Source organism: Nothoprocta perdicaria, unplaced genomic scaffold (assembly GCF_003342845.1).
Source record: "Nothoprocta perdicaria isolate Ctin4 unplaced genomic scaffold, notPer1 scaffold_43, whole genome shotgun sequence".
NCBI classification, from domain to species: domain Eukaryota; kingdom Metazoa; phylum Chordata; class Aves; order Tinamiformes; family Tinamidae; genus Nothoprocta; species Nothoprocta perdicaria.
In genome coordinates, this window is record NW_020455677.1 from 1,051,425 (window position 1) to 1,072,361 (window position 20,937).

General features: G+C 41.4%; 1 protein-coding gene across 1 annotated transcript in view; it reads left to right on the forward strand.

Moving 5' to 3' along the window:
• MTA3 (metastasis associated 1 family member 3) overlaps positions 1-20,937 on the forward strand; it is a 138,927-nt gene that overhangs the window by 19,145 nt on the left and 98,845 nt on the right. Inside the window, exons 3-5 of the mRNA XM_026046234.1 lie at positions 237-304; positions 2,277-2,370; positions 18,678-18,804. Of these exons, the coding sequence (XP_025902019.1) occupies positions 237-304; positions 2,277-2,370; positions 18,678-18,804 (289 nt within the window). The remainder of the gene's footprint in view (positions 1-236; positions 305-2,276; positions 2,371-18,677; positions 18,805-20,937) is intronic.

Consider the following 20,937-nt stretch of genomic DNA (forward strand, 5'->3'; position numbering starts at 1 on the left):
CGGCCTGAGCAAAGGCGGGGACGCGGGTCCGCCCGCCGGGAGCCGCTCCGGGCGCCATCCGCGCGGCTGGGGGGGATCTCCCTGCAGCGAGCGGTGCCGCACGTCGAGGGAGCTGCCGCCGGCGCTTATCAGCGCCTAGGTTTACAAAGAAACCTCTCGCGAACAAAACCCAGCGTCTTCTAGATGAACGCTTTTCAAACTAATTCACTACCTTTCCGCGCTTTTTTTCATTACAGATTATGTATATTTTGAGAATTCCTCCAGCAATCCGTATCTCATCAGGCGAATTGAAGAGCTTAACAAGGTACATGAGCATCTAAGACTCCCATTCAACCTTTGTTAATAGTCGGTGCGCTTTTCACCAACTTGCGAGCCCTCTCCATCCCGCAGGATTTCCGTCAGTAGAGTCCTCTGAAAGTTTTGGGCTTTCTGCACATCTGTTATGTGGCTTCTCTCCACCCGGTTACTGGATTGCTGTGTACACTCAGTTATTGAATTCCCGCTATGTGATACACTCCAATCCTACCCTGTTATCTAAGGAAACGCCCAGCTGATCATTCCAGGTGGTCAGGAGTGAAAAATCCCCAGGCCAAATAAACAATGCTGGGAATGCTCGGGAGAGTAATGACTTTAATTCTATGTGTGGTGACAACGGTGCAAATCCGGCTGGAATGATAGTGATCTTATAATGTGCCGGCTCTTGTTTGTGGGCTGTTTTATATATATATATATATATATATATATATATATATATATATATATATATATATATATATATATATAATGACCCTATTACTTGACCATTGCAAATTCTCACTGATAGCTACTCTATATGCATGCATGTGAACCCACACATACATACATATATATATATACATATATATATATATATATATAAAAAATAGTAATAGGGTCCCAAGCTTCTCTTGTGGTTTATTGCACTTATTGGCAACTTGGAACAAAGGCCAGGGTCTTGAATTAAGTAGTCTGTACTCTCTGCTTAATCTTGAGTGTATCTTTACTGTGTTGCTGCTTTTCAAAGTGTCATTTTGAGGGAAATAATATTATTTCTTAGTTCTTGTGCTCCTAAGCATATTTTTTTAAAAAACAAAGCAGCATTTTTTTTTAAATTGTGCCAGGTAGTAGCCCGTTTATCAGTAAACTGTGGCAAAAGCAAACAGTCAAAATTGCTATTGTCGTGTGTAGGGTTATGATTTTTTGTGTGGTTAAAAAATAAATTAGAACTTGATGAACTGTGAAAATATTTTTCTTATTAATTGGAGTATAAAACTACTCCAGCCATGATCCATGTTCTTTGTTAGCACTATCCAATACTACGTTCATTCCTCCACTGTTTGTAAATGGCAAATCAGTTTGGACTTTTATTGACGAGGAATATTTTTTATTTGCAGCAATTAAAGTGATTCCAATGATGTTCTAAAGGTTTATTATCTTCAAATTGTATTGCTATAATTTAATCTTGCTTGTGGATAGTAGAGTCATGTATTGATTTTGAGAGAGGTTTCCAGGATATAGTCCAGATACCTTAATTGTGGATTATGTGCTATTCATTTGTTAAAGGCACTGAGCAAATATGGAGATGTTATGCAAATACTTTAGGAAATGCTTTGGTTGTCCATCTACTGGACACAAAAGATAATTATCATTTTTAATTAAGAAACTCATTTAAAACAATGCTTTATGGTACCACATTTTGAGTTGTCAATATGACAAATAACTTGAGATATATAACTAACTTTCAAATATTTCTCACAAGAAAGAGAGTTCACTTTTGAAAATGACAAAATGACAGAAATCCTATAGTATTTTTACAGGTAAATCTGTAATAAGACTCATACAAACAGTTGTGTTTCTATCTTATGGGCTGACATGAATTTTCAAATAAATGTTACATTAAATATAGTTTCAAAAGCATGGTAGTTTAAGGAATGCATTTCTGTCTAAAACTGGATTATAAAGAAATGTTTGCAAGAATATTGCTTCCTAAAGATTCTTATGTTGGCAGGATACTGATGCTACATTTGCAAGTAAGGATAATATATAAAATTCTTACAAATCTTTTTAATAAATGCAGTCCTGTGAACTGAAATTGATATTGGCATCTAACAGGAAGCTCCTCCTTTTTGGGTAACTGTAGATTTCAACTTTGCCACTCCTATGAGAATACTCATAGGAAAAAATGCTCTAGAACATGTAATCCTTACTGCTCAGCTGGGCAAGGATGGATCCTGACTCAAATTGCCTTTCTTTTCCAGACTGCAAATGGAAACGTGGAAGCAAAAGTGGTCTGTTTTTACAGGCGAAGAGATATTTCCAACAGTCTTATAATGCTTGCAGATAAACATGCTAGTAAGTAGATTGTGCAAAACTTTCTTGGTCTTTCTCTTGTGGCCTGCTCAGGTTCTGAAGTTACTTGAAACTGTTTTTCTTTGTATGAAGCATATGTTTTATATTGGATATTAATTAATGCCCACTTAGATGGCAACATTATCTGATGCTGGCTCTGTTCCTGGTGTTTGCCTTGGAAACTTAAACTGTATAAAAGCAATCGAAAGTCTCAATTCAAATATATATATTTTTTGGTCTGGAAGATACGGGTATTTTCTCTTTCTCATATTAAAAGTAAATCCTTCATGTAAGTCAACTTAAGCTTTGGAGCAGTCATGAGGATCGGATTTTACTTTCTTGGCTTAGACATAAATATGTGTATAAAAGTTTGAAAGGGCTGGAGTGTATTGCAGGAGACTGAAAAGATTTGGAGAGTTGTTAGTAAAGATCATGTGTATTATCACGTGCTTTTATCATGTGCATTAATGGGACATGTAGGTCTTCTTCAGTAATCGACTCAGGGAAAGACCAGCATTGTCTTGCCAGTCTTGCAGAAAAGCAACAAAATTATGGTAACAGGAGGGGGAAAAAGTCCCGTTTTCTACCACACACTGTTTGTAGTAGCAACCATTCAGTTAACAACTGAAATAGCCCAATTTTCTGTACTTCTGCAATTACAAACTCTGAAGATAAAAGCCAGAATCTGAAAGAATTTGAGTTATTTACAAATACTGCACTTAGGTTTGTAAATATCTGAAGAGTTACAATGTTAACATCTTCTATGTCTCTTAACAGGTACTGTTAAAGAATGCAGTTTGGTAATAAATTATACCTTAGTTTTCAAAATTAGTATGTGAAGACATATTTTAAGTCTCCAAATATTTCATAATGTATCACTATGGATATCTTCAAAAATATTATCTAATGCCACATTTCTTGTGCAGATACATGATGGAGTAATTATACTCTTGGGAAAGCATGTTGCAGTTTAAGGTTGAATTCTACTGGTTGTACCTCTTCTGATTCTGTATTTCTAGAGAAGAGAAATGACCAGATTTGGGCTTTTGTTATATTCTTTCATTGACCTAGAGAAGCTGAAATGATTTGAGTAGGTGGTCTATAAATTGGTAGTTCTGTAAAGAAGCACTAGATCTGCATTTAAAGCAAGTAGAAATATCATATAGACAATGTCATAGTTTCCAGTTCTCTTCCTTATGCTGTTCTCTAAGCTTAACTGTGCGGTATTTCAATACTAGCGTTATCTTGGTTTACCTTCTGGAAGGGTTGATGTATTTGAAGTGTTTTTTGTAGTGCAGTTAGATACGCTTGAAGTTTTTTTCTGTCTGCCTGTTTGGTAGTGTTTGGTCCCCACAGTCATTGTATTCTTTGAATACTTCCGTGTGAAATGCACAGAAACATGAATGTTCTAGTGAGTTTCACTGCTTTGTTTGTTTATTTTCCATCATGACAAGGGGAAGGGAGGAATGGAAAGGATAATAATTTCATTGGAAATGCATTTTTTTTTTTAAATTTCTTTTTAAAAGATGGGAATGTTAGTAGGCATAGTTTGATCAGAAACAGTGAGGAAGCTTTTTCCATTTCCCGTGTGAACTTGCTTAGATTTTCAGCACTTTGATGCAAAGACTTGTTGATGCTCCAGAGCTGCCCAGGGAGGTTGTGGAGTCTCCTACTCTGGAGGTCTTCAAAACCCGCCTGGATGCCACCCTGTGCCACATGCTCTAGGTGTGCCTGCTTGAGCAGGAAGGTTGGACTAGATGATCTGTAGAGGTCCCTTCCAACCTTAAATATTCTGAAATATTCTGAAATATTCTGAAGCTCTCACCGTGGCACACTTGCTGCTTGGTGTCAGTAGAATCACCAGGGAATTTTCCATCCCATGGTTTCTGCATTGAAATTCTCTTTTTTGTTTTTGCTTGTTTTCCCCCTTCCCTTTTCCTGATAAGAAGACACAATTTCTGGTTGGTTCAACACGTATCCTTAGAATGCCTCTGTGCTGGGAGGCCATAAGGCTTGTCAGTCATCACTCTCATGCATTAGGTTTCTCTGTGGACTGGACAGAACTGTCTCTCTATGTGATGTTTTCCCCCTCTCTGATCTGTGGGAAATCTGTACAGCGAAGGTGTCTTTGGAGATGCACGTTCCAGTTCCAGGGGGCAGCACACGGGGAGAGGTTGTCGTGCTATATCTCCTGTGCAGCTCCAGGAGCAGATGTATTTAAATGTCAAATCAATTTAAATGTTTTGATTCTGGAATACCACAGTGTTCTGTTGAAAAATATAGTGTATGTAAACAAAACATTGGGATGTTTACGAGCTGAATGTTTGTGTCACTAAACATGTCGAAACTGCAGCATTTCTACCTGTTTCGCTATAAAGGGAATACCAGAAGACAAGAACTTCTCACAGAAGGTAAATTCTAGTTCAGTCAGTGATCGTTCCAGTGTATGTGTTCAGTGAACCCCAGGCATCAGTACAGATTAGGGGTGGACCTGCTGGAAAGCACCTCCACGGAGAGGGACCTGGGAGTCCTGGTTGACACTAAGTTAACCATGAGTGAGCAGTGTGCCCTCGTGGCCAAGAAGGCCAATGGCATCCTGGCCTGCATCAGGAGGAGCGTTGCCAGCAGGTCAAGGGAGGTGATTCTGCCCCTCTACTCAGCTCTGGTGAGGCCGCACCTGGAGTACTGTGTTCAGTTCTGGGCGCCCCAGTATAGGAAGGACGTGGAGCTTCTGGAGAGGGTCCAGAGAAGGGCAACCAGGATGATTAAGGGAATGGAACATCTCTCGTATGAAGAGAGGCTGAGCGAGCTGGGCCTGTTTTCTCTGGAGAAGAGACGGCTCAGAGGGGATATGATTAATATGTATAAGTTCAGGAAGGGAGAATGCAGGGAGGAAGGGGACAGGCTGTTCTCACTGGTGGCCAGCGATAGGACGAGGGGTAATGGCCACAAGCTGAAGCATAAGAAGTTCCGTCTCCAGGTGAGGAGGAACTTCTTTACTGTTAGGGTGACAGAGCAGTGGAACAGGCTGCCCAGGGAGGTTGTGGAGTCTCCTACTCTGGAGGTCTTCAAAACCCGCCTGGATGCCACCCTGTGCCACATGCTCTAGGTGTGCCTGCTTGAGCAGGAAGGTTGGACTAGATGATCTGTAGAGGTCCCTTCCAACCTTAAATATTCTGAAATATTCTGAAATATTCTGAAGTGTTCACCTTGAACCTTTTCAAGGGAAAATTAATATTCCTAACAATGTGCTCCTCTTCCTTGTAAAAGAAACTGTCCTGGCTAAGGTACTTCTCAAAAATTTGGGGTGGGGAGGGAATTTTTTTTATTTTTGATGACATTTATATTTCTGAAACCTACATTTCATGATGTAGGTCTTGGTCCCTTCTAATAAAAAAGAAAGTAATCTAATGCAAAAATATTCTGGAACTTTATTTAAGAAAAAATTTTCAATAACTCAGTTTCAAAGGCAATTTTAAAGTACCTTTGGGACAAATGGAATGAGCCGAGTCTGTGATACCTACACATGCTCCTGCTAAGAGTATCCTGCTGCTTTGAAGAAGCCTTCAAAAAAGGTTCGAGATACATATATTTAAAAAAAAAAATCAAGTTTTTCTTGGGGCAGACAAGAAATTCTTTCATTTGAGTATCTGATGCTAATCTACAAGGAATTGTTCCTTCCTCTGATTTTTATCTGGTGTTCCTGGTGATTTTGATGTTGTCTGGGTTAACATAGCATTTTATTTGTCTACCAGTGTCATGCCAGTGTAGGTCTGGGAAGAATTATGTAGCTGCTGAAAGCTGAGGGGCTCTGAATGGCCTCTGAAGACGTTATTTCCATTTCTGCTGCTCTAAAGCAGGGTGGGATAAGGCCAAAGAAAGGGTCACAACAAAATACTGGCCCTCAGCAGCTCCCTGCGAGCAGCGGCGCAGCGTGCAGTTCCGGCAGCGTTGCGGGGTGAGGCATGTTTTATGGGAAAGGAGGGGACACGGGATGGCGGGGGAGGACGGGCAGTACGGAGCTACTGCAGCACAGCACCGAAGGGCCTAGGAAATGAGCGGGGCATGGGGCAAAGCAGAGCTTATTAAGGTGGGACGAGCAGCCACGGGGTGGCTCCTGATGAAATGTCCTGATGTGGCCGCTTGGGAGGGAAGTCCTCAGGTGTTGCTGGATCTGTGAAGTTGGTCACCTCTTTAATACCCGATGGAGTTGATGTAAATGTTTAATGATTAAAATCTGCCATTTTTGCTAGCTGGGAAGGGGACTATACTAACCTCATACCACCACTAATTTTGTATTCCAGTGATGGACTAAATTCCCATGTTTCTTCCTTTGGTACCACATCTGGGCATTGTTACTACCCTGAAGCCGCCCAGCATGGCCTGAGTGCATGGGGCCATTTTTCTACAGTTCCTTCAAATTCTTTTGTCTAGTAACATGCTGTTATTTAGCACTCTTCCATTACTCTTCTATTGCAGTTCCTTAGACAGCTTTTATCTCAGCAGCCTCCTGGGGAGGGTATAAAGAAAAAAACCCTCCTGCCATCAGGCACCTTGCCTTGCATTTGCTGAGCGCTCACCTTGGCTCAGGCGTGCGGTGCTCCCGGCTGCACTGCCGGGATTCTTCTGGGAATATGTGATGTGTGGCTAAGCCCATTCCACGAGGATTTTTTTTCCTGACAAACAAAATGGTGCTTTTATGAATGACCAAGGAGTGTAAAAATAATCCGTCGCATCTTAGTTTCAGTAACTGTGAGAGCAGCTGTAAAGCTGAGATATTCTGGAAGACAAAAGTGGTAGTTAGGAATCTGTGCACTGTTTTTTTTCCCCCTTTATGTTCTGTGTGGAGATGACTTGCTGTCTTTACTTTTTGCAGCTATATTTTTACTTTAATGATATTTTTCTTCCCTTCGGCACCTGAACGGTCACATTTCATGTCTCATTGCTGTGCAGGGTGGTTTGTCTATTATAAACCAAAACTTTTTGCACAAAATACAGGAGGGGGCCCTAGGAGGAAGGGAAAAGTCCTGCGAAGGATTTCTGTCAAACATTTGGAGTCCGTGTTCTGTTCTGACCTAGAACCTGATGCTGATATGTCATTTTCATTAAAAAAGAAAAAAAACTTTATGCACTTTTTTATAACTGTAAAATAATATTCTTATGAAACCTCCCTAAACTTGATGAAAAATAATTTAATGCAGCTATATATTTTTATAGCTCCCATTATAATCCATTAAAAGATCCAAGCACTTCATAGATAGTTAGCTTCAAAAATATGTTTGTTTATTTTTGTAGTAGGCATTTATTTCTGTAACATGCAAAGATATTTCGCGTTTGTGGGAAAAAAAAAGGCAAAATAACTGTGCCATTACACCGGCTCCGTGCATCAGCCTTGTGGTGGGTGCCAACCATCCCAGGTGCCTCCGAGAGACTGCGGCCGCCAGTATTCACCCGGTGTTGGGAAGTGTTTTGTTGAAGCTGAACAGCAGCGTAGCAGGTAGCATAGGAGATGGCAGGAGAATGAGCTGAACTTGAGAAATACCGTTTGCCTTGTAATGCAAATGGTTTATATTAATGCTCCGCCAAATATACAAAGCAGAAATGCAAATTGCCTTCATAGTTGGCACCAGGTGTCTGAATGCGAGGCTGCGGTGGTGTAGTAGTCTGCTTAATGTTCACTTCCAGCCAGGGTACATGAAGTGTTTCTGTTTTCTTCAACAAGTCAAGAAATATAACTTGGAAAATTTCACCTTTTTAAGCTGTTTTTTTTTTTTTTTTCTCAAAGTGCATAAAATTAAACCAAGAATAAGGAAATTTCTATATTCAAACTGTAAAAAAAAAAAAAAAAAGGTGTGTGTTCACACGCACACCCTTGAGCTGGAGACTGAGTCAAGGCCTCCAAAGGAAAATGCCTGGAATGCCTCCTGTTTCAGTATTGTTCTTGTTTCTCAGTCATTTATTTAATTAGGTGTAATTGAAAACACTAATAAACCAGTGTTGCTGTGTTCTTTTTGTCCAGTCAGAGGATAATGGTCATTTTTTTAACTCGCATCTTTTTCAATGTAAAATTTCTTGCATGTCAAATTAAAAGGCTGTTAATGCAGAAAGGAAATGTATATATATATATTCTTTCTAAATGTGTATCTTTTATATATATTCTTTCTAAATGTATATCTTTGTAATTTAAATACGTCTTCATAAAATCTTTTTAAGTGAAGAACTTTTCCTATTAATTCATTATCTTTATTTTGGGGGAGGTTTTATTGGAAACCTTAAAAAGTCATCTTTGACCCATTAGTTCCCTTGAGAGCTATAGAGACCTGTAGATGCTGTTTGTCTAATGAAAATCTGAGACAAATGTTTATTCTTGCCTCAAATATCTATTTTATCTGTCTTGATTTTAGATGTTAACGCAGCTCGTGGTTTTTTTCTGGGAAATGCTCATGTGGGAAGCTCTTGTATCCTCAGCACAAAGGATTTTGGAGAAACAAAGTTGCCGCTGAGGGGAAGTGGGCTTGGCCGTTTGCTGCTGGGAGAGGCGCCTGCCCTTAGCTCCCTTTCCCTCTCAGCAGGTGCTCTTGCCAGTGAGAAAAGAATCATTGTATCTCTGCTCTTGATACAAGTAAAGCAGAAATAAACCATTTGAGTCTTAATTATGCTCCCATCTGTGCAAAAAGCGAAATCCTTAGGGCTCAAGAGGTGAGTTGTATCATCTCTTCTACAGAAACGTTTTTGTTTGTTTTCCAGTGAGTTTAGTGCTCTGCTGAAACGTCTTCATTAGGGCACTGTTCAATGCTTCAATTGCGCTGGCCAAGAAGGCTTCTGTTCTTGGTACCAAGAACAGAGCCTGTTGCTTTTGCCTCGTGATGATGCATAGGGTGTTTCTGGATGTTAGATAGCAGGGGAGGGAGCTGCCACGTAGGATGGCAGAGCTGGGAACCAGGGATAGGAAAATCTCTTGGAGGGTTTATAAGGAAGAGGAAGGTTTGGCTGCTAGGTGTGCCCCAGGAGTGGGCGAGCGGACTTGTGTAACTGGTTCTGTGAGGTGCTACTTTCTTCATTTTAAGTCTTCTGTAAATGTAAGCTGATGTTTGCAGCTTAGCTCTTTTTGTTGCTATTATTTGTGTTTTATTTTTCTTGTGAATGCTAAAGAATTAAGAGAAAATTATTTTTGACCTCACATTTCTGCCCTGCTTTCTTTGAAGGAAAGTCCAGGCTTTGAGAAGTTGGTGAGCAAACCATCACCAGACTTGGACGTGGGCTGTGCAGATGGGGCGGAGAGCGAAGACAAAAGCAAACTTGGCAAGTCAGGAGCACCTTGGAGCATGAGCTCCAGTGGCTGTCTTGCTTGAGATTGGAATTTTACATATTTTACTCTAGTTTTCATATATCTCCATAATATCTATTTGATTTTTAAAAAGCACCAGGAAATTCAACTGCGTTGTAGTATTTGCTTTGGGTATCCTGAAGTCAATGCTGTGGGTAGGACGCACCTTAAAACTAATAAAGGATGGTAGAGAGGACGTTCGTTAATCAGAGGCAGCAGAGCTTTTCTGCTCAGGTATTCTTTATGTTAGTGTGCTTGTCACTGGCAAATATGCTAGAGCAATTTTTTTTTCTTTTTTGGTGGAAAGAGATGCCCTTTTTTGATCTCCTCAACCAGAAGAACATGAACTCTTCCTTCCCTTACCCCAGAGAATGACTTCACTTGTAATTTATTGGGGGAGGGAGAGGCAAAAAAAAAAAATCAGAACTTGCTGAAATAGAACAAACCGTGTCTGAAACCATGTCCTTGTCGCCAAGGAGAAGCTTTTCCCAAGGCTCCCAATTATCCTTTTTCTGAGGGCGCTTTGGGTAGTCTCATAAATTATGAGTTTTATTCATTTGCTTTTATGCAGCAACTGCATATTGCCATTTTTTTCTCTCTGTCTCTTTTTTTTTTTTTTTTTTTTTTTTTTCCCTTCTCCGGGTGGTGGAAGCAGCAAAGAGGCAGTAATGAGAAGCTTTTTGTTTCTGACAGTATCAGAGCCTTCGTTTTGCGAGTGCCACTTCCTAATGAGCAGCGAGCCGCGGCGCTGCCGTCTCATTAACAGCTTCCCGCCAGCCCCAAGCGGCTCGTGGCAGCGGGAGCCGCCGCGGCCGAGGAGCAGCCGGTCCCTTTGGCGCGGGGCGCTCGCTGGAGCGCCGCTCCTCATGGCACCTTCTCGCTCACTCACTCACTCACTGGCTTCCCGTCTACGGCCCCGATCACACGAGGTCTCTGCTCTGGTGATGGGTTTGCGTGAATGCGTCTTGCTTTTCGCATCCGGGATTTGTGGTCTGCGCTTGGGTGTGTAGGATTTTGCACGTAGGGAAATATTTTGTCCGTTTTGTGCTTGCTTGTGCAATTACATCTGAATTGGAACAGAATTAGTAGCCTCGTCTATGGATTTGGTAATTGCTAGTGTCTCGCTGAAATGCATGGGGTGTTTCGTGCTTCTTAGATACCATGGCCTTGGATATCGCCTGTCTCCCCCCTTCCCGCCCCCCATCTTAACTCATAAACTCAGGTGAGAGGATGGGAAAATTCACTTAATACACCCACACCATACAAAATTACCCGAGGCATAAATTTTAGTCTACGAAAGCACTGCTTAGTTTTTGCCTGCCTGTAAAACTCTCCTTAGAGATGCAGTTTATCCCTTCAAAGAGTTCTCTGATATACTTGAATCAATAGCTTGTATCACTTAGGAGACTGAACGACACAAACTCTCCCGTAAAATGCGCTCTCCTGCTCTTACATAGATACAGGGTAGGTAAATGCAGAGAGCATGGGCCAGGCCTCAAAGTTTAAAGGCTTCCAAGCAGTAATTCCTGTAGATGTCCATACATGAAATGGTGGAACAAAGCAGGTAGGAGCTACCCCGTGTGCCTGTAGCTTCGGAATGTGAGAGAGGCAGCGCTTCCTCGCCCGGCGAAGATGGATGTAGGGCTCCCTGCCCACACTGGCTCGTGTGGTGCTACAGAAAAGTAGGAGCAGCAGATGGAGTCATATGTAAGGTTCTGCTCTGGTTTGTTTATATAAAAAATTATAAATATATATACATAAATATATATGTGGAGTACGACATGCCCAGGTGCACAGGGAGCAATAGAGTAGATGGCCGAAATGGCAGTGCTTTCTGAAGACGTAATTAGCTTATTTGATCCATGCATTGTATTTTTTTCAACTTGTATTCATAACTATCTGTGCAGGGAGTCTTTGTAGGGTAAAGTGCCTCCTGATTCTGCAATGTGCTGCCCAAGTGCTTCTGCGAGGCTGCTGGCAGAGGTGCTCTGTACTGATGCAGCACATCACACCCGTGGGCAAAACAGGTTTAACCAGAAAAAAAAAAAAAATCAGTTTTGCCAGTTAAGCCCTGTGTTATAACATTCCTAAAAGATTTTGGAGAGCTGTGTGACTCTTTGTGACTGTCACTGTCTGAATCCCAGACCTGTTTGCAGATTTAGGAGGATATTCGTCTCTGCAGGTTGCATAGGGCATAATGTATGCGTGTGTTCAGAGGCTGTGTAAACACGTGTATTTTCTGCTCCTGTGGTCTGTTAAGCATCTATCAAGAAACAGCACAACTGAATCAACCATCTTCCCATTTCCATATGACAAGTGATGGACTTGTTTTCATTAGTTTGTGCTTGCGTGAAAGATTATGGCAGCAAAAGACAGCGCTGAATCTCATGTCTTGGTTTGATTCCCTGTGATAAAATACATTTTTACCTCCCTGTACCTGCAGGCAGGTAACCTGTTAACGTTGTCAGGGCGAGTGACCTGTAACCTTGGCCTTCGTGGCAGCGTGGCCACGAAAGGAGCCCTGTGCAAGGGCTCCTTTAGGCCGCCTGTTTTGATCAGGGCTTCTGCCATGAGTGGAATCCTGAGTGTTACTCTCAGGGGGGCTTCAAGAGGCCAACTTCTCTACCAAGCATCAAAAAAGAAAAAGGACTCTGATATAAGGACAGATTTTTATATTTATTTAGGCCTTCAAAGGGTGCCTAGCTTCACATGCTTTCATACAGTTGTTTCCTTTTATTTTTGTTTCTTTTTGTCATAAAAAGAACAAAAAGTCAGGATCAAATACTGAATATTTAGTATGTAAGAATAGTATATTTTTGATATTTTACTTGGGACTCTAGCAAAAATGATATTTAAATAGATACAAAACAAAATACTAAAAGTAGAACTTAAGGTAAAGGTAATAAAGTCAAAAACAGTATATGTTTTAGAGGTTTGACTGCTTAATAAAATATGATGTTTATTCCTGTGCTGATTTTTCCCTGGTGTCTGAATTAGTGCTTTAAAATGTTGTCATGATTTTAGGTGGTCTATGTTCTTTGTAATTTTCTTAATGCGTGTGTCTACCTTGCATTAATTGGAATCTGGAGATCAATGCACATACAATGAAGAAAGGGTATTCCCTGCGAGGTAAATCCCATATAATCACCGCTGAAGATGGAAAATTCCTTGACTTCAGTGTCTTACACAGACCCTCAGAATAACAGAAGTCCTCTCGTTGTTGTTTGTGAATTCCTCATCAGGTCTATAATCCTAAAAGCTTTCTCACCATGCTGGAAATGAGTAGATGTTATCCTGGATGTTTCTTCTCACTTCAAAATCCCAGACATAGTGATCTAATGTGTCTTACTTAAATTTACTTGCAAATTCTTTACACGTGCTGAACAAAATCACCTTTTCTTTCTTTTTCTTCCTTTTTTTTTTTTTTTTTTTTTTCTCTTGCTGTTCTTCCTCTCCTTCCTCCTTGCAAAATGAAGCAAAATTCAGCTGGAGAAGATAAATCACTTGTTCTCTATAAGCAGAATCATGTGCCGCCCTGAGTAGGGGTAGGAAAACGTTTGCACAATCTGTGCCTTTTCTTATCTGCCAGTAAAATTTGCAAAGCTGTTTACCTGCTACTGAGAATGTGAATTATGTGTAGGAAAAGCAGTGTTTAGATCTCTCAAATTCTGATTTTCATTATTACATGGTGGAGGAAAATGCCCAGGGTAGATATTAACTGTTGACTCTGGGTTCTAGCCAAGGACATGAGATTTTTGAGGTTCTATTCTCTAACTGATTTGTACAATGCCTTTTTATTAAGGAGTGGCAGCCGTGCCCCCTTTCAGCTTCTGAGCTCAGAAAGAAGCTTAAAAAGCTGAAAAGAAAGACTGTCTAAAACAAGATATGAGTAGGAAGTCTGTAAGGAAATAGAGAAAATACAGGTGATGGGGAAGGTTGCTAGTAGAACTGATCTCATGGAAATGGAGAACAGGTGTGGTAATTTGGAAAAAATGGCACGTGTTTTTCTGGTTCCTTGGTAACAAGTGGCCCCTAGGATGTGGTTCCTGCCCTGGAGGAGGGAGTTTTCTCCGGCGGGCTGGGGCTCCCAGCTGCTTGGCCTTGTGGCAGGTGCCCCTGCGTTTCTGGCACGAGACACCAGCTTCCCCGCTCCTGCCTTGGCAGCATGGGGCCCCTGTGTCTGAGAGTGTGTTTGGGGGTAGAAGGAAAGCTTTTCACTTTCCTGCCTAACCTTAAATGTTTATATGCTTACAAAAATCACTAATCAGCTTCTCATTGGGCTGAGGAGCATGATACCAGTGGTTAGATATTGAATCTCTATTTCATCATATGCCGCATGACGCTGTTCTTATGCTTCTGCAAGATCCTCTTGTTTTGTAGTAGTGTCATAAACTAGTTTGCAGTGATAAATCCTAATGTATTTGCTGTTATATTTATTCATGACCATTTTATTTGTTAAGCTATATTTGTTACTGTAACATAGTAATCCTTCCCTGCCTTTTACCCACAAGCTTCTTGCTCTCAAAAACCTCCAAGATTGATTATCCTTCCAAAAACCTTCATCACTTTTGGGAGGCGAGAGTTTCCAGGTAACAAAAAGGAGGGTAGCTTGTGTTAAATACTTTTTACCACAGGCCTATGATGAACGTGATCATTACCAAGTTGGTTATAACTTATTGTTATTGTGGTATCATGTTGCTGTTATATTGTAACGTGCTATTCACACACACATACACAAAATTCTCTTTGGCTTGATTTTCGAAATAATCCTGCATTACTGGGGAGCTGCTTGGCCACCTGGGTTGCTCTTGGCTGCTGAGTGTGGTTGTTCCTGTGGTTCGTCACCTCTCTTCCAACAGGGGTGAGGATGTAGTGCCTGGCTACACCTGGATAACCAGTGCCAGGAACACCTGGATAACCACGTGAGAAGCAGGGGCCGAGCCCTGGGAGGCTGTGTGTCTGTCGCCGCTGCGCAGAAGGAGTTAAATGCACAAGTGTTTAAGGCTCTTAACAGGGCCTGGCAGCCTTTTTATTCTACCTGCAAAATTGCTCAGATTCACATGTTAGATAGTTATGTACTATCTGAATGACCCAAAATACCGTGGAAGTTATGCTTCAGATATCTAATCCTACCTGACAGGAACAGCAAATATAAAATTGATTTTACGTGTTCCGACAGCAGTCTGAATATCGTCCTGACAGACATGGTGTAAGTAAAGCTAATTAATTCAGCTTTGGTAAACACTTTCTCAGTAAAAGTGCCAGCATAACTATGTGCAGTCTAGCTCATAAAGTTGATTAAACTGCTTTGCTATCGCACCAGGAGGTTAAACATCAGAACTAAGTTAGTATAACACACCATGTGGCCCAGAAACCTCATGCAGGCTAAGCAAATTGGCCAACTGTTTGCCTAAAAGAGCTCTTTATTTTCAGCCCGAATAGAATGGTTCACTCAGGCTCCACGTTTCTCTTCAGTCCTTGTTTTGGCAGTAAATTGATTTTTCTCCCTCTGCAGTCTGTACTTGCAATACTTAGTGCTGCAGCATCCAACTGCTTGCGCCATGAGGAGCGGAGCTGAGGAGGCCGCTGCTGCACGTGAGGATTTCCTGTGATCTCTGTGCCCCTCTTGCTGCTGTCCGGCCGGCTCAGCCCTTGCTGCCCGTGGATAAGAGCAGCTCGCAGCGCGTGCGAGGCGGCTCGGTTTGGGGCTGTGCACGGAGGGAGAAGGGGCACGGGAAAGGAGAGAGGTGCGAGGCTGGCCTGAAAATAGCCGTGCCCTAAACTGAAGCTGCCGCTGATCCAATTTAAAGTTGTTTTAACAACTCGGTGAAACTGTTGTGACTCTGCAAGTTGCAGCAGAGGTTTAAATCTCTCTCTAAGCTTGTGTAATCCAGATGCAGCTGGATTGAGACACAAGTTTCAAAAATGAAAGCAGTTAAATTTTAGAGGTAGGGAGTTAATGCACCATGATCTTGGGCTTTTCTGCTGATTTAATTCAGCATCAGTCCTTGTTGCTGTTGAAAGCAGTGATCCTGTTGTTTTTTCTCCTGTTGTCCTTCCATGTCAGTCTTTTCTTTTTGTTCCTTCCTTTGTGTCTTTGTGTCCCTTCCATGTGAAGACGTACCCAGGAGTTGGGCCAAGGAACTGATCTGGATGGGAAGGCAACTAGGCAAGAACTGTTCCTGTGGCCTGGCTAGGAAGGTAGTGGTCAGTAGTGGGTCATACCCAGCCTAGAGGAGTAAGTTGAAGCAGAGGACGTTTAATGTGGATGCAAGGAGGAACATTTCCTCGTGCATGCAGTGCCCGGAGACGCTGTGCAGCCCCTGTCCTTAGGATTTTTCAAGACCCGACAGGATAAAGCCCTGAGCCTGTTCCCAGCAGGCAGCAGAGCTGTTTGTATCGGAGACCTATGGAGGTCGCTACTGATCTGAATTATTCTCCATTTCTGTGATCCTATGGGACCAACCGGCAGTGGTTGGTTCAGCCAGCCACTAGTTGCAAGTATCCCTGTGGACAAGTTGGTGGCAATACAGGGGGAACTGTCACCCTTCGCTTTAAGGTTGCTCCTCGGTGCCTAAACTGCATCCTGCCTCCTGTTGCCGTGGGCGAGGGGCGCGCGTGGCTGGTCCCTGTGCCTTGGATAGAGCCAAGCTGTACACGTGAGGACGTTGGCTGGTTACTGGCTGATGCTTAACCACAGAGTGCCGAAAGGCACGTCTAGACTGTTGCAATTGTCCTTTGGTTTTATTTTTTAGTTATTTTCAAGCCAAAAAATGGTTTCGTTATGGTTCAAGTGACTCGTGCGCAGTGGATTTTGGTGGTTTTTAGAAATGGCAGTTCTTTGCAGTAGCAAGCTTAAGACACCACGAAGCTGTAAATAACCCCGCGTACAAAGACGAGGTGGCGCGGACAGTTGCTCTCTCTTCTCCTCAAGGTCGTCCAAGAGAACAGCCTTTTCTAGCAATGAGTCCCAGAAGCTAAATGAAGAAAAGAGCAAAGTTAATCACTTTGTTTTGAAGTGGCTCATTTTATTTATTGTAGCACATCTATAGAATAAGCAGGGGTTATAGTTTCTTCCCAGCATCTGTTGCTGATTAGAAAGCCAGTGTAAATATGGAGCTTTAGGAGTTCCTGCTCTCCAGGATTTTTCTTTTAAATAATGAAATATTTCCTACAGAAGAAGAAAAGGGCTAGGAAAGAGAATATTCTTAAACTTCAGCCAAGGAGCATGAGGGATTGCGTCAGTTTGGGAATCCAATGATTTTCATTTTGTACTTGTATGGCAAACTTGAGCATATTTTAAGTTGCACAACTTTGAAATGAATTTTATTTTCTCTTTGATCTTGGAATGATGAGACCTGTGAATGTCATCACTGTATTTCTTTATTGAAAATATTGGTTTGCACTGAGCCCTTGCTTTCTTTCACTTAGTACTAAAAATGTGCTTGTCTTAGTGGTACTTTATGATTTCCTGTGGGTCCATTCTGTTTTACTCATTTGACAGAAAAAAAGGACAATTAAGATTTCATACTGTTTCACTCATTTGACACCAAAAAACGTATCTCTAAAAGTATGGAAGTTCTTCACGTGCTTTTTCCTAATAGGCTTTTATGGCCTAATCTAGGCAAAAACCTAGTTCAAATCCAGCTCTTTATAGGTTTATTCTGATAGTGCTGTTGGAGAGTTGTTTGGTTGTTTTTATTTTTGTATTACCATGAAGCAGGTTTGATCCTTAGTTTTCTAACTTTATGCTCTCTGGTGCTTGCTTCTGAAATCTAGATTTGTTATTCCTAAGGCAAACCATTTCTGGTATTGCTGTATACTGATACTGGTATTAGTTTTGTTTTATAATAATAAAGGAGAAAATTTAAGTTATACTATATTGAGTAGAACTGAGCTTGTCTGACCATGGTTTGTCTATTTATGTATTAGGCAATGCTATGTCAGACAGTTATGCCAAATCCTCATGGATAAAATGTGCATGTGTTGCGTTCCTAGAAAACTAGAAGCGTTGTTGCATTTTATGTTTAGGCTTGGAGTGCTGTAAGAGAGGCCTTTTTTTTTTTTTTTTTTTTTTTTCTTTTTAAATTTCAGCTTCAGGCTTTTGAATCATCATTCTACTGGGTTATATAAGTATGATAAATAGAAAAGTTTATTTTCTTTTAATTCTTACTCTGAGGGGTCTCTTTAGACACCTGGTCCATTTTTGACTCAAGAGTAGGGTTTTTCATGCCCCACTGTTTTAGGAGGACACAGACATGGGACATACTTGTCCCATGTCTACAGTCTGCAGCTGGAGGTCTTGGATACTTCATGCTGCCTAAAATGGCCTCAGACACCTGTGTTTGGGTGCCTAGGTAGCTTTTCAAACGTCTGTTTCTTATCAGTTGTTTACAGATGGTTATACAGGATTATAATACAAATTATTGTCCTTTTTATCCACATATGTTGTTAGGATCCACTAAGATTTAGTACTTGAAAGCAGTAGGGTTGGCAGTTTCCTTGGGCAGTGCTTTATCAGGGTGACGTTGTTGGTCAATTCCAGCAATTCCTTCCAGTTTTACAGGAAGTTTGGCCCAGGACTTTACATAGGGTTTTACAGGGACATCAGCAGAAAGGAAGGTGTCTGTTTTGGACAGAGGTCTATTTGAGACCAAGCAGCAGAGAGAAGAGGTAAAAAATGATGAGGGGAAGAAAAAAAAATATATATTTTTTGTCAGGGTTGATATTACAGTTGTTTGAATGACATCAAGCCTAAATCAGTAGGCAAGGGGCATACTTTGGTAAAGAGCATAAGTAGAAGGCACAGAACTTAAAATGCTTTGCATTCTATCAAGTTATATAAACTACTGACTTATTAAACTCATCCTTTCTTTAAAATGCTAAGAGAGCTTGCTAAGGGGAGGGGGGAATGTCAAATGAAATGGCTGCAGCAGCGTTATGTAACAGAGTTAATTTCAACCTACACTCTGCTTCTCTGCAGAAGAAGTTGAAGAAGAGTCTGAAACCACAATTGAGGTTGACTTGACTGATAAACAGAAACATCAGTTGAAGCACAGGGAGCTGTTCCTTTCGCGCCAGTATGAGTCTCTTCCTGCAACACACATCAGGTAAGGAGAAGCAAACATCATTGATCAGCGTGCTCCGCTGAGGCGCCCTGCCTGGCACAGCCCCCCCAGGAGAGCCCTTTGCCTCCATCCTGTGGAAGGATGGGTCTGGTCACAGCTGAGACGCTCCAGTTGTTCCCTGAGTTCCATCCACCACCTGCTGCTGCTTGGTGGAGTGGGCAAGGTTCTCGAGCACAGCTCCGGCTTGTCCAGCAGAGCCTCAGCTGGTAACAGTCAGTCAAGTCAGTCTCTTCTTGCTTAGGAGAGCTGTGTTTTGTTTCTTTTTTTGGGGGGGGAGGGGGAGGTTTGGTTTTATTGATGCTGTTTTTACCATTTTGTCTACCCAGGGAAATTACAGGCAGGTTCAGAAAGGAGGCAGTGGCTCTGTGGTCAAGTTTGAAATTGGGGGCTGCGGGCGTTCACAGATAAAATTATCCCAACTTTAGGAATTATGAAGAAATCTTGATTGAGTTTGGCTGCATGTTGTGAAAGCATTTCAGATACTGTGTCCTTGGAAGCATAATTTTAATTCTGAAATGTGTTAAAACTTTAACCAAGAGGTTCAAGTTTGTCATGCTCTCTTGTGCTTTTTTTTCTTTATATCGAGTTAAATTGCCCTAATGCTAAAGCCGAAAGCGGCTTGCTGAAATCACAGAAGGTTTTGGTGATTTAAATTCTGTAAATGATGTAAGCACTCATGTAATTTCCCATTGAGTAGTCAAGTGAACTCTGCGTTTTCTGGGAAACGTACCCAAAAATGGAGGCGAAAGGTAAGAAAGAGCATGGTGACAAATAGAGGGGGAGTGCAATGAGTGTAAAGCAGCAACTCTTTTAGGTTGATATTCTGAAGGAATTTATTTTCTCAATGCATCTGGCTTGCTTCAGCCATTTTTAGACCATAACCTAAAAGCTGTGAAAAAGATAGATGTACTTATCTGCTCCAGGAGGAGCAATACTTGTGTGTGTGTGTGTGTGTGTGTGTGTGTTTATGGATGAATTTTCTTTCCTCGGCAAAAGTCTTTTATTCCTTTTCTACTGCCAACACAAAAACTAGAATTTGGAGGATTTTTATTATCTTCCTCTACCTGTTTGAATTTGTTCTCTGACTTTCTAAAAGTCATTTAACTGTCACACCTCAGCTTCCACAACCATAGCGTAGAGATGATAAATACTCAGATTCTTTTCCTTACTTTGACATTTGGATGTTGAAGTAAGGTATTATCATCAGATATTCTCCGAGCTGAGAGAAGGTAACAGAGAAGCTTTGCAAGTATTTTATAACCTCCCTGCTCAGGCAGCAAATGCAGTAGAGGTTCTCCAGTATGCACCTCACGAGGGATCCGGAAAAGCTTGTGGGGAATTCCTAGTACATGTAGCACCACTGCAGACAGACACAATGCGAGTGATACAATGAGCTGCTCCTCAGAACAGATGGGTGCTGTAGTGCTGGGCTGTCACGTGTTACCAAGACCCTGGCCAGGGTGTTCCCCAACAAATCTTACCTGATCTAACGAAGTTTCAAAACAGAAGTAAGGTTATGAGTAAGATTTAAAAAAAAAAAAAATTAAAAAATAATAATAACAACAGGAAGGAAAATACACTGTAAAGTGTTTAATCAGCTCAGTAGCTTGTTTGCTTATTAGTGTGAAGATTCATTAATTCTTAATAGTTTTCATAACTGTTAATTATTTTGTACTGTGAAGGAGATGATGTTGAGAAAATAGTGTTGTACCTTTCTACCGATAGCACTCTGGAAAGAAAGATCTTTTAAGAATTGTAAAATAATGTCTTTTTGATGGAACATCTACAGGTCACCTACTGCAAATCTCATTCAAGGCATGGCCACGTAGATCTGGTTGTTCCGGACCTTGCCCACTTGAGATTTGAACATGTAGATAGAGATTCTACAGGCTCTGTGGATATCTGTTCCAGAGTTTGACCACCACCACCACCATGGTGCATCTTGGTCCCCCCTCTCCGGCCCTCCCCCATAACCGGGCATTTTCCTGCTTGGAACTTGATATCTGTTGCTTCTTGCCTTTTCAGTGGGCTTCTCCAGAACCAGCTTACCTTTGTCTTATTTATGTACCTTTTCTTCAAGCAGCTGAAGACAGCAGTAAGATATTTTTCCCCCCT